The 14,421-nt window shown below is 38.7% G+C and overlaps 2 protein-coding genes and 1 long non-coding RNA gene across 3 annotated transcripts in view; all 3 read left to right on the top strand.

Moving 5' to 3' along the window:
- Positions 1–2,786, top strand: part of LOC146465025 (retinol dehydrogenase 8-like) — a 9,002-nt gene extending 6,216 nt beyond the window's left edge. The window contains exons 2-3 of the mRNA XM_085128952.1: positions 1,211–1,484; positions 2,191–2,786. Coding sequence (XP_084985078.1) covers positions 1,211–1,484; positions 2,191–2,524 — 608 coding nt within the window. The 3' untranslated portion in view covers positions 2,525–2,786. The remainder of the gene's footprint in view (positions 1–1,210; positions 1,485–2,190) is intronic.
- Positions 1–14,421, top strand: part of LOC146465023 (uncharacterized) — a 51,686-nt gene that overhangs the window by 20,606 nt on the left and 16,659 nt on the right. The gene's annotated exons all lie outside the window — the stretch shown is intronic.
- On the top strand, positions 4,279–8,005 carry LOC146465026 (retinol dehydrogenase 8-like). Its single transcript, XM_085128955.1, has 3 exons — positions 4,279–4,646; positions 5,561–5,834; positions 7,202–8,005. The coding sequence occupies exons 1-3, from the start codon at positions 4,382–4,384 to the stop codon at positions 7,533–7,535; spliced, it is 873 nt and encodes a 290-aa protein (XP_084985081.1). The 5' UTR covers positions 4,279–4,381; the 3' UTR covers positions 7,536–8,005.

Consider the following 14,421-nt stretch of genomic DNA (forward strand, 5'->3'; position numbering starts at 1 on the left):
TTATAGAATGTGATTGCTGAAGTTCATGTGAGTAGGATTTTTAAGGGCATAAAGTTGATAAGAAAGAGAAAAAAGCATTTAGATTCATGCACATACGCTGAGATGTGAACCCTTCCCTTTAAAGCGCCTTTCAATGCGACTTTGTATAATTAAATATGATATAATTAATTTGTAAAGATCAGATCCGTTCGCTAATTTTCACGCGACCTTGTTGGGGAAATTTCCTCTGGCAAAAAGCATTTCGAATAGAGTAAACATTTTAGAAAACGCATCTCTCTGCGTTTAAACACATTTTTCACTTTTAAACACTCCGCAAAACCACTGGATTATCTGGAGTCGTCTCCGGGACGTGAAATAACTGAAATAAGTTAGATTCTTTTAGCAATGCAAGTTTTGCTGTCCCTAAAATGATGAATAGATCTGCTTAGGCCTCATGTGTTGCAGAGGATCCATTCAGGGTTTACTATAAAATTCTCTCAAAAATAGAATCCAATAGAATAGAACGTTTTTCATCAGTGACTGTCGTAAAAGCAAACCCAAAGTAATTACTCCTGGCCAATCATAAGAGACAAGAAGGAGGGGCGTCTCTATTGTTTTCCAGTGTTCGTCTGTGACCGACTCATCACTACCAGCGTGACGTCACATGGCAACGAGTCAAATCTTCTTGATAAGAGATGTAAACAGCGCAATAAACCAATCAGAAATCGAAGCAAATGCAAGTAACCCGCGCCAAGCGCAAGAAAACACGGCCGAGGAGCAAGTCAGGATTGGTTTTGGTTTTGCTTCTCATTGGTTGAAAAAGTGACGCGAATTTCGTTAACCAATCACTGAACGAAGTAAAGCAAAACCAAAGCAATGACCCAATTACTTTCGACACTCAATTAAAAAGCGCTCTAACGGCCCGTAAATTCCGGGAATAAAATTTCGTTTCCTAAAACCTTCTGCAACTGAAATTGTCAATTGAGCCACAGTATCCGAACAGATCACTGATTCCCCTTTGCCCTACATAACTTCATTCACTGGTAGTCCGTTTTCGGTACTTCCTTCTGAAAAGAGTGTAAGAGAATCAGCTTCGTGTATGGTAAAACTAAAACGCAACTTCTAGGATCGAGTTATGCGTGTGCTGAATCATCATATGAAAAGATATATAGCAAGACGCCCCCTACGAGACGAACGTACCATAATAATGGTAATTACTCTTTTTCAACAGTTAACAATGCTGGCTTAATAGTGACGTCCGTGTTGGAGTGTATCCCGATCAATATGGCCAAGGACTTGTTCGAAGTGAACTTCTTTGGAGCTCTGCGCCTGATCCAAGCTGTACTCCCAAGCATGAAAGCGAGGAAGAGTGGTCATATCATCAACAATAGCAGCCATTTTGGATTCGTGGGTTGTCCCTTCAACGAACTCTACTGTGCATCAAAGTTTGCCTTGGAGGGTCTTACTGAAGCCATGGCTCCCACATTGCTGCATTTTAACATAAAGTTAGTGTCTTTAATAATTTAATGATTTTGTTTCCTAGGTAAAATAATATTACTCTCTGAAATCTTTAGCCAAAGCAGAAAACGTAAAACAAAACAGCACCGTATCAAAGTGCTATTACTGTGCATTGGACAAATTTGATTTAAATGGCCAAATTAACATCTGAGCTTACCACTCTAACTTTAGTTTGGCATGAGTTTTGTTAGGAATTCACAACTTTTTCTGAGATCGGGAAAGAGAAGGGCGAGGGAAGAATCTTTTTCATTTTCTAAGGTGAAGAGCATTAACGCCATGACATATGACGTCATATGACCGAGAATGAGGTCATTTAAATTTGGACGAGACGCCATCTTGGATCTCATATTCAGTTTAAAGCCATCAAAATTGGCTAAACATGACCAAAAACGGCAAAGAAACGCTTAAGCGGTATTAAAATGAAAAAGTTAGGAGAATAGACTTAAATCTGACATTAAGAGAACGTCATGACGTTATTCTAACAAAAATCCTAGGGACCGGAGGGCCACAAGGTTTGGTTGAAGGATATTGCTGATATTTCTCCCTTGTCCACCTGACTCTGGGCTGTTTCAGTCAAAACGCTTATGGTTAACTAATTCATTGTTTGTTTTCTAAGAAGCCATAGAAAAAAGGCCATAGCACAAAGGAATTGGTCTTGGCACCGTTTCAGATAACCTTTTCTTGTTTCGATAGGTGTTCCATACTGGAACCAGGTCCCGTCGGATCTCTAGTGATGGAAAACATGGAAGCCTGGGTGAAGAATTACAATATATCGGAGGCCGACGAAAAAAGTCTGGAATTGCAGAAAACCTTTATGGGAAAGCTGCAAAACATCATTGGTAACTCAATTCAAAGTGTAAACGAAGTCGCGGAAATTGTAAAAGGTATCGTTTTAAGTGAAAATCCAAACCTACGCTATCAAACAAATGATAAGTTTAAGCCCGAAGAGGTGAAGGCTAAGCTCGCCGATTCACCTGGTAACGTTTTGGTGGACATACTCAAGAAGAACTACTTTGACGAAGAATGATCAACACACGGATAGACATTTTGTTCATTTTAGTCTATAAAAGGTGTAAACACAGGGATCGTATGTCAGTTAGGGTTGCCTTTTCCCTTTGTGAACGTACACGCTTTTATATTTAGTAATAGTATAGTAGTTGCTGTTATTTGATGTAAATCTTGAATTATAGCCATCTTCTCTGTGTGTAAACTGTTATCATCTGTCAGCAGTCCGGCGTCATTAGCGTCATTAAAAATTGAACTTTGTCACTTCTGAGTAATGATTTACTAACGATCATGCGTGATTATGTTGGGTGGTTGCTTACCCGAAACAGAAAACAAAAGAATATGTGTCATTTCTGGCCTAAAAAGTGGTCGTGGTCCCTTAAGAAGTTGGAGTGGTCGTCGCTTACTAGAGAGCTTTTGAAATAGTATTTATCTGAGAAACAATACGGTTGTTTACGAAGCCAGGGGTCGCTTACGGGAAGTGGTAGCTTACGGGAGGTGGTCGCTTACGAGAAGTGGTCGATATGAGAAAGTTGACTGTATTTGGGTGGCCAAATATACGTAATTGTATGCTTCTTCACAATCTTCGTTTTCAAACATTGATGAGTAGCCAGCCGCATTTTGGGTTTAAGGTCTAGTTTGACAAAAGGCGATGTTATGTCTTCGTAAATAACATGGCTCTCTTTTAGATTTTTTAACGGTTTTCCGTTTAATTGCACTGCGTATGCGTGCATGTATCCTTGAAAAACCGTATTTCTTATGTGGCAAGGTATCGCCGAGCTTACACGGAGGATCATCGTCTATTTTGTTAACTGAGCCCTCTTCAGTTCTACAGCAGATATTTTTCTCTCTATGCGCTCATTTCAAGTTATGCTTAGTTTCCCTACTTTTAGCGTGTTATGTCTCACGTCTGATTCGCACGTTTTCTTCCATAGTTCCCTGCCTCCGTTGCCTCGCGTTTAGGCCTTATCACGGTTTTCGACGCCATTTTGACGAGTGGGCAATCAGGCTTCGAATATAAACAATGTTTGTATGGTAATCTGATGTCAAATAATTTTCATAAAACATCGCATCTGAAAAATTCATGAACTGGAAACTTTTGGCACTAGGGAAAGGACTTTAAGAAACAAAATTGGAGGGATGTAGCTGTGCCAGAAAGCGTCCAGCCGTGTTTTGAAATTTCCATACATTTTTCTGTATAGCGAGCCAGCCGTGAACCGCTACTAAAAATAGTTCGCGGGAAAAAATACAGGGAAATGTATACACCCAATGCAAAAATGGTTGACATTTTAATATTCTTGTCTATATTCAAATTAGCCTCACTAGCCTCGTCCAAGGTCAGAAAATATTCCTTTGATATTTGAACTCAAGAACGAGGTTAGTGAGGCCAATTTGAATGCAGACAAAAGAATATTAAAATGTCAGCCATTTTTGCATTGGGTCTACGGAAAGTTCAAAACACGACTGGACGCTTTCTGGCACAGCTATATCCCTCCAATTTTTTTTCATAAAATCGTTTTCCTAGGGCCAAAAGTTTCCAATTGATATATTTTTCAGAAGCGATGTTTTATGAAAATTATTTGACATCGGATTTCCATACAAACACTGTCATTTCAAGCCTGATTGCCTACTCGTCAAAATGGCGTCGAAAACCGTGATAAGGCCTATTAGTCACACGTGAATTCTTTTTTTAGCCTTTTTCGCGATCTAGTGATAACGTCTATGGTAACCAGCAGCTGCGCCAATGCCCTGACGAATAGGTGAAAAGGTAAATGACAGCTCTGATAATTTAGACTACGCCCCTGGTCATCCCTTATTACTTATCACGCAATCGCTACCTTTTACTATTCTTTCGTGGTAGCTACTACTGACTTAAACCATGGCTCCCCAAATCGTTTTCATCTCCGGTTGTTCGAGCGGCATAGGACTCGCTACCGCTGTGCTTCTCGCTAAAGATGCTGAGAAACGCTTCAAGGTTTACGCCACCATGAGAAATCTGGCGAAGAAAGGACAACTGGAGAAAGAAGGAAAGAAATATCTTGGAGACACATTGATTATCAAGCAGATGGATGTGAGCAGTGATGAATCAGTCAAAAACGCAGTGCAAGAAGTGCTTGATACTGAAGGAAAAATTGACGTATTGTGTAAGTACATAGTGCTTTTTAAACAGCCTGTTTACACGGGTATTTGTGACATTTGTAACTCAGCACGGCACTGTTTTAAATGCTGAGTTTCTTCTCGTTTGTGATAATGAAGTAGATGTTATAGTATCCACATTAGGCCAAGACTCGCAGATATCATGGCAGATATCATGGCATGGACGTATCAAGTAACTAAATTAGAGATTGGTATTGATATATTTATGAAGAAACCAAAGACTATTCATAATTATTAACAGCATTACGTGTTCATTTCTTGCATGTTTGATCTGTTACGAGTCCTATTACAATCAGAAAATGACGTCAACAGTATAGATCTCTTGTGTGAATACACAATAACTCCAAACAAATTATGATACCGGTACAATGGTTTTAATTTCATTAACATAGTTATGAAATATGTTAAATATGAAATCGTGATTTAAAGTCACTAAATCTTCTGATCTAAAATTGCTCAGGATGGTGCTATTACCTTCCACGACTTCCAGTTTAAAGGAAAATTCACACGATTTGACTCAAACGATCGGTTCTCGTCCGTCACATCAGGTGCATGGAATTCGGCTGCTTTGTTCGCAAGGCGTTAATACTCAAAACAGACAATCAGTTATCATTCTTGGATTTACCTTTTGAAATTCCCGACGTCATGTTGCGTCATTGCCCAAATTCGAGTTCAACCGTAAAAAAATCAGTTGTTCTTGCAGTTAAGACTTAGCCCTGATTATATTGTAGGTCGAAAGATGACATGTCGAAAATGGCTGTAAGGAAACGTTAGTTGCAAAAAAAACTCAGAACGGAACGCGTTTCAAATTAACACAGCGAAAAAAATAACCAGACGTATTACGTAACCAAATACTAGTTTGTATACTTACGATCATGCGGTAATTATACCTATTCAACAGTTAACAATGCTGGTTTAGTAATGGTGGGCGTATTGGAGTGTGTCCCGGTCAATATGGCCAAGGAATTGTTCGAAGTGAACTTCTTTGATGCTCTGCGCCTGGTCCAAGCTGTGTTGCCAGGCATGAAAGCGAGACAGAGCGGTCTTATCATCCAGAACAGCAGCCATTTTGGACTCGTGGGAAACCCTTTTAATGAACTCTATTGTGCATCCAAATTTGCCCTGGAGGGCCTCACCGAAGCTTTGGCTCCAACTCTGCTCCATTTCAATATCAGGTAGCGTTTGTTAATATTACTAGTAATACCGTATCAGAAGTAAATATCCTACGTTTTGTTTTCACTAATTCAAACTGTAACGCAAAGTTCTATGCTAACTAAATAGCAAACAGAGGATGACATGGGCGTGCTCTGAAACAAAAACCGGTCAGTAGACCTTGCAAAATTTTCATTAAATTGTTGAAACCTTGTGCCAATGTTGTTGCTCTTCGAAGCTTTCATCAAAGGCCACGAGATGTTTGGCGAAGAATTTTTTTAATTTGCAAATTAAGCAAATTTAAGCAAATTGATTCAGCTAATTTCTTAACTACAAAGTAATTATAGAAAGACTGGGCTGCAAGAAGCTTAAGAGCTAATCGAGGAAGACCGATCCTTATAATTATTGTTTGCTTTTAAATATTACAACACTTTACTAATTGTAATGTTCATCTTTAAATATTTCAACGCTTTTTGTCGGTTTCTCGAAATCACCAGTTTGTAAAGCAATAAGAGGGTCTAAATAGGGGGGGGGGGGGGGGGGAGCTTTGACGGTTGACAGTTAAATTTAAAGGGGTAGTGAATATTTAAAAAAACTTATTTCTTTCAATGGAGTAGTTACAATAATAGTTTAGTTTGTTAACAATGACCCTACTAGTGCACAGAAACTGCTGTTAATTATGTTTGGCTGCGGATGGCTAGGATGGAAATGGATTGCAACTTGAAAAAAATTGGCCAATAATTTTCAAGTTCTTCCTGTGTATTTTAAAGAAGACGCTAAAAATTGGTTATGTTTTTTTTTTCCCTCGGAGAAAAACCTTAATATTTTCTTCCCTATATTCTAAGAGTAATTTCATGTTACAAAACAAGTTCGTTGTAAAATATTTCAGCAGTTTTGCCCCTTTAAGGGGTTTTGACGGTTAACGATTATCAAGGGGAATTTTTTCCATGAATCAAAGGTAATATTGACTTAAGCGTTTATTTAATATTAACAATCAGAAACACGTTATCAATGAAGCAAATCATTACTAGAAGTTCTTGCAGACGGAAGTTAGTTGTGATGTCAGTTAAGACGCAAATGAAGTGGGAAAGACCATAAATTAAAGTGAGTACAGTACGGAACAAGGAAACTGATTTACCAGTTACTGAACGATTCCTTGAGAGACAGAAGTCCGGGATGAGTAGCTGAATTAGTGATATTAATTGAAAGACCTCGAAACCGGTTGACGGCTAATTATAGTTGTTTTTTGGGGCGATTGACGATTAAATTTCAAGCTGTTTGACGGCTGACGGTAAACCCATCGAGATCATCCAAAAAGGCCGCCATACCTGATAAAGTTATTGGGCAATTGGTCTGGTCACCGTTTTCAGGATCATTTCTTTCTTCATAGGTGTTCTATGCTGGAACCAGGCCCCGTGGAATCTCCAATTTGGGAAAATGCGGACGTTTGGGGGAAGAAGTACGACATACCGCTGGCTGACGAAAAGACTCTGACCCTCGAACGAACCTCTAGGGGAAAGTTGATGGATTATTGCGCTAGCAGAACGCAAAGTGGAATCGAAGTCGCGGAAATGGTGAAGACCATCATTTTGAGCGAAAAGCCAAACTTACGCTATCAAACGAATGATGGATTTAGGACGGAGGAGGTGAAGGCCAAGCTCAGCGATCCATCCAGTAACAACATAGTGGAAATACTAAACAAGAACTACCTCGATAAAGAATGATGAATTGTTCTACTGGTGCTGGAATAATTAGTCATAGCAAACCCTAGCACATGTCAAGTGCATAGATCGCAACTTAGTTCCTGTTATCTATTATTCTGAGCACACTTTTATACATCAATTAAGATTAGTTGTTGTTAAATGTTTTGTATATTTTGAAATAACTCTGTTTTCCGTCTACCCAGACTTTTGTAATCAAAATGCAGTATCAAACGCATGGTTGACGTAGCTTTGCAGTGAACTCTCCAGTTCCCCAACTTAACAAAGATGAACCTTAGTAATTATATCTAGGAGTAGTTGTTGTTAGTTGATGTCAGTATTGTTACCTATTCAATCTTTTGTCTCGTGTCAAATTGAGCTTAATAAAATACTTCATTTACAATTTTGTAAAGGAATTAGTAAACCATAGCAAATAGCAAATGGCATTTGGTTCTCAATTTAATTAAATGACTGATCGTACTTTCATCTGCAAATGTTTAGCAATTTTTTTTGTCAAATCCTTTGCCTTGTCGATTTGAAAGCGTTAACTTCAATACACCCTGTTAATGCTGGCACAATATCGCTCGAACACAACACGCTCAATATATACATTACTCTATATTCAATGTATAGTACCACTATATACAGTACACACAATACACAATATACAGTACTAAATAAGTTACAAGATTTCCTCCTTTAAGACGTACGTCTCTTAAAACTGTATTTTGTTTTACTTGTTTTGCTGTATTTTGTTTTACTTTTATTTTGTTTTACTTCCTTCCTAAATTGTTATAACATGTGTCACGTCATCTTGTTATTAACATACGAAAGCCCATTTACAAAAAGTAAGATGCTACTTAATTTTAAACCTTTCGATATCAGCTGCATTTTAGGTTAGGTCTATTGGCTTAGACCAATATCTCGTTTTCCAAAAGGGAAAAAAAACCGTTACGTTACCCTCTCGTTATCTATTTCAGGAAAAACCTCATTTGCATTTACTTTCAACGCACACTTTACATATGGGACTATAAAACTAGTTTCGTCGAAAGACCTCTTCAGTTGGTCACCATGTTTGTGTTGAATCTGAAACGACCTCATGTAAAAATACACGAAAAGTAATTCTAGTTCCCAGGTAAATAATTGTTAATAATTTTCTCAAGGAGTGTCCATCGTTACAGGGGCGTAGCAAGGGAAGGGTTCCAGGGGTTCCGGTACCCCCCTCTCGCGTCAAGGAACCCCCCTCTCCTATTTTTAACAGTGTATCATGCGAGCGCTTGAGGTAATGGCAAATGAACGTCTATTTGCTGACCAATATGGCGACGCAGCATGGAGCTGGGACACTGAGACACCAAGAATAAAGAGCGGACTTGCGAACGCCATTTCAAGTTTTTCTTTTATAATCACCTTGTTGACGGCAATGAAATGCCTTTCCGTCCTGAACCCCTGAGTGTAAAACTTCAGAAGAGAGATCTAGATGTCTACGAGGCGTACACTAACAGTAATAATGTCACGGACGATCTCCAGGACATCCGAGACAACATCAAAGACATCTGGACCGAGTGGTTCGATCTGGCGGTCACTACGGCGGGAAATGTAGGTGTTGTGCCTTCCATCCCGCGCCGGACCAATCAGCAGCAACATCGCGACAATGTACCAGCCCAGACACCATCTGATTACTATAAGAGGGCAGTTGCAATTCCCCTTCTAGACCATCTACCATCAGAGATGAAAACATACTTCAATCCTGCTAATGATGCTGTCTTGTCCAGCCTCTTTAATCTTCTGCCTGAGCTGGTAGCCGTCGGAGAAAGAAATCCTGACATTGAAGCAGCGCTGGAGTTTTATGAGAACGACCTGCCTTCTCCCCATGTCGTTGATGTTGAGCTTCTGCGATGGAAGAGAAAGTGGTGCAGCACTGAGGATGCCGACCTTCCCACCAGTGCAGTTCAGATACTCGCAGCAAGCGATCGAGAGTTCTTTCCTAGCATCCACAAATTGATCCGCATTTTGTGCACGTTGCCGATAACGTCAGCTAAATGTGAGAGCTCATTCAGTAAACTAAGAAAGTTAAAAACATACCTGAGGTCGACCATGTCAAGCGAGCGAGAGTCTGGGCTGGCGTTGACGAACATCAATTACCACCGCGACATAAAGATCGAGGAAGTGATAAACACGTTCGCTCAACGGCAACCAAGGCGTCTTCTGTTTGCGTAGCGTCAACGCCAAAGTCTTGTACCTACGTAATGTAAGGATTTTAGAGCAACCGTTTTCGTTGGAACCAATTTAGAACCCCCCTCCTAGTAGAAATCCTGGCCACGCCCCTGGCCTTATACCGTGATAACAGCCTTTGGGATGCGGACGTAATACCACTCACTTTTGGAGTTTATCAGTTCACTCTTTTTAACCTTATTTATCATAAAACATGATATCGAAGATACGTTACCAGGATTCATAATAAACAATATATGTAAAAGTGGTCTCTGGTAAAACGATTTAAAAAAAAAGTGTAAGCCTTCGACAGTCAGTTGTCTTCGACGGATAAAATAAACCGTAAAGAAAAATTTAAATATGGAGAGTACTGACTTGTTAATTTGCCTTTTGCATGAAAACTGAATACAGAAAACATATGGCGCTAGGATGATCCACCTTCTAAGATCTTCCTCCTTTCATGTAAACAGCACCTTAAGTCACAATGTTTCTTACGTACAGATCACATTGTAAAAACTATATAAAGAATTATTTTATAGCTTAATTTAGGGTGGTTATTCAGTGTCCATCGCGCGCCTATTTACAAGTGGGCTTACAAGTAAAGGAGATGGTTTTTCGCAAGTGCGCTCAATCTCTCTTTTCCCTATAACCATGGTACGATGTCAAAACTTTACTAACCCTTTACAGTGTATGCCCTAACGGTGATCAGCATGAAATTTCTCCTTGTAATGTCCATGCTTATTGAACCCCCGAGGTCATGAGAATTAAGGATATAATCATCCTAGGTGAATTTTCTTGATAGTTAATAACTTCTCCCCAGTACTTTTACCAGAAACGTATGAGGACAAGGCAGGAGAATTTGTTCTCTGATATAGGGAGTTAAAGGGTTAATAATAAATTGGTTTTTCACACGTGTGTAGCCGGAGTCTGAATGTCATATCACTTCAACTGTCGCATTACTAATAATACCCGTGTAAAATATCATTATTTTCCAGCTGGAGCTGGAGCTAATAAAAAAATTCAACACCATGGTTTGATTTTGTTTAACATTTAACAATTAGATTATGAACTCGAGATTTCTATTATTTGTTAGAACCAGTTCTGTTTCTGTTTCATTTTCCCAACGAGTTAATAAATGAAGTATATTGATAACTTCTCTAAATAGCCTAAGCAAAAACCTTTAACATGTATAACAATGGAATATTTCTCCAGTTTCCATTTCTGCTCCACAGGAACCTTGTCAAAGTGTATTTTCGACGTATGACGTCGTAACATCTGACAAACAAATTTCATTTTCTTTGAGTGAAGATAGAGTTCCGTGATTTTGAGGCCTTTTCAATGTGAGATTCGTCGAAGCAAACCACTGAAAACTCATCAAACGTAAGAGAATAGTATCAAGACACCAAAGGTTTGAGGTAAGCACAACTTTAAAATCATGTTTTGCGTGTGAACTGTATTGCTCACGTAATTTAGCAGTTTTGAATTGAGCGAAAGAACATAAACAACTTAGTTAGACAATCTTGGGTTAGTATCTTTTTAGCGGTAGGTTGATTTTTGTAGTCTTGTGTTTCTGTTTTGTCTGACTGGTAACCGAATGGAGATGAAGCTCGATAAAAACGTGTTAAGTATTTTATAAACTAGCTAAACACGATGTTCCCCGTGCATTTGTTACACCAAGAGTTGGGAGATTTTTTTCTCTCAATTATTCCACGAGCGCGCGTTGGGTATGAGATGATAGATAGCCAACGAGACTCTTTAAGCGCCGAGTTGGCTATAATCATTGCATATCTAACAAGTACAAGTGGAATAATTGTTTTTTGATAACACTCAAGAAACATTTCTAGATATGATCTTGCTAACTTCTCTTTACGACAGTTTAATGTTTGCTATTTCTCGGGTATGGTATAATTGCTCATATACCAGTGGCAGCTAAGCCAATCAAATTCCTGAAATTGCTTTATAATCCAGTTTTTAATAAAATAATATATATCATAAAGGGCATTTGCACGAGCGGAGAATATTTTCAGGAAAAATTAGATTTTTTCATGAAATGTTACCCGGGGCTTTCAATTTCCATGCAAGAAACCGAAACAAATCAATCGTGTTTTACTACGTCAAGCGTCGGAATTATTTATCTTGTGGTTGAACTGTTTCTCGGAATAAAGATTAACTGATATGCTTCGAAGCAAGTCACACAGAATTTATCATCCGCAATACATTGTTAGGACACTTGAAGTTTCCGCGAAGTATAAATATAAAACTTTTGCGGCTTTGTATGTGGACCGGTCTGGCGTACTTCACAGGTTAAAGATTACGAAAGGCAGTAAAACGCGGCTAGACAAAGTTGACGTTTTTCTTCTCTGATTACGACTGAAGATGGCAATCTTACTAAATTGCTCAAGTTATTTTATCTAAAACTGTGCGCAAATGGAAATTCGTTGAATTTTGTTTCCTGGGTTGAAAGTTTGATCAAGGAAATGTAATGTGAAAAAGAAACATTGCTGTCGTTTATTTGTCTAAAAGCTAATTTATGTACATGTACTGTAAATTGAACTCTGTCGTACCGAGAAACTCGCATGCAAATGACTGATGCTAATTCTACAGTTTGAGCCAAACGAAATGCCTCCAAAGCAAACCAGCTTCATTTGAATCTGTCTTGAAATTTTCTGGACCGGCCTGGTTTAATGTCGTGTTCGTTACGCGAGTTAGGTTTTGTTTGATTTGACCAAAAACGGATTTGCGAAAAAGCCGAATATTCTGATAACAGGAATTCCGTGGCGTGTATCTCTGCCTTAAGTTTTACAACACCAGATCCAGCCTGGGCGATGCGTTGAGTTTTCCAGGACTCGCATTATTAATTAAAAGTATATTTTCACCTGTGACGTCGTAAAATGTGATCAATATTTAGGCGCCTTTTTTTTTAAATTTGAAGTTTCAATGTTGGCTTCATCTCAGAAAATAACTCCTAATAAAAACTTCGGTATCTTGGAATGAAAATATAGTCATTACCACGCTTTTGAATTTCCACTTTTCAATGATGAGTTTGTGGAGACAAACACACTGATCATCTTGTTTCGGCAATTAATACTGTTTCAAAACAAGAAAACGTTTGCAATTGAGTGTAATTCAATACTTTAGAGAAGAACCAGTCAACCCTAATTTTTCTTCTCCATCCCGCATGATTCGTGTTTGTAGTTAATTAATTTATTGACGTCCTGTAAGGTGATAACTATTTCGGTTTCTGTGAATAAAGAAATAGCTGCTCGCTATTCAGTGTTGAATTAAATACGTCGAAGCCAATCACTACTGAACACTGAGGGCTGTATAACTTAAGTCATCTAACAGATCGAGGAGAAAGATAACAACAAAGCGTTTAGACGGACAGACGATGAATATCTCACCAAACTGTGCTAATTTAGTAATCTGAGCTAATAGCTGCGTAGATAAAAAAAAAAAAAAGAATGGGGGACTTTCCCTTCTTTTGTCAACTTATCTGTCCTCGCCTCCCCTCCCCCTCCACCTCCTTAATTATTACTCCCGCTACGCAGGCTGTGAAACTGAATGCCCTCTTGTTTCCAGAATTAGAAACTAATCAGACATGCATAATTCGTAACAAAAATTTGCTAAAAAAAAAAAAAAAAAATACTTGCTGTCATTTGGTTGACTATAAAAGGAATTTTTTACCTCGTGAATTAAATAGGGAGAAACTAACATAGACTGCCACTTGATGAAGCTTGTATTAAAGTTTTTTTTTTGCCGAACGTAAGAATTCCACAAATAGACGTGACGCTACTCAAACGTGTTAAAAACGGGCATACACGATCCTTGCGTGCGAGGAATCGCAACGCAGGATTATAGGATTGCATTTTCTAGCCTGAACGAAAATAAACGTGTAACCAAAGACCAACACCCGTGAAAAATAAAAACCAAAACTTATGGCGTTGGCTGAGAAAAAGGTGGCCTTAATTAAAGTCAATTGAAGTATGCGGACCGCCACGGACACCCGGTTTCTTCTTCGGTGGAAGCCATTTAGTTCACAATTACCTTTAAAGTACTCAGTGTCTGGATGAAAGAGTAAAAAGTGTTCAATGTACCTTTAACCATGATTTGGCTTTTGTTATTGCAAAATTTGTAGGTATTATTATATTGCGTGACTGTTACCAGCAATTTTGTTCGTCCTTTTCTGATCTTTAGTAAGCGTTTTGAACATTTTTCGTCCGTTATCATGGGAGAAACATAACAGGTGTAGTTAAAAGGTCAATTAAGGGTGACGAAAAAACTTTTCTGCATCCTTTATCTAAGTAGTGAATGTGAAATCCTAGAAAAAAATATGCAAACACAGACCCCTCCTTTGCACCCCGAGTCTTACTCTATCGTCTAAGAGGATTTTTAATGATTGTCTTCTGTTCCTTGGGTCTAGTCAGTAAGTTGCTTGTCCGTGAAGTGAGTTGAATGTTCTACCTCTTTGAAACATAACCATAGGGTTCTTGAAAAACAATAAATGGAGTGACTAATGTGGGGGAATCAAATTTTCTCCTGTAGCTAGCCACCTTGACAAGTCACGTAACTTAAATCATATCCTGGGCTTCTGAGGTAGGCATTAATTTCTTCCACTGTATTCATATTTTAGCCGAATGAGCTTAGCTAGAACGGTCTTTTCGGTCTCTTTGGCCTGGGTGAGGAGGGGGTGGGAGACGAA

This window comes from Pavona decussata, unplaced genomic scaffold, assembly GCF_977016875.1.
Source record: "Pavona decussata unplaced genomic scaffold, jaPavDecu1.1 SCAFFOLD_157, whole genome shotgun sequence".
NCBI lineage: Eukaryota > Metazoa > Cnidaria > Anthozoa > Scleractinia > Agariciidae > Pavona > Pavona decussata.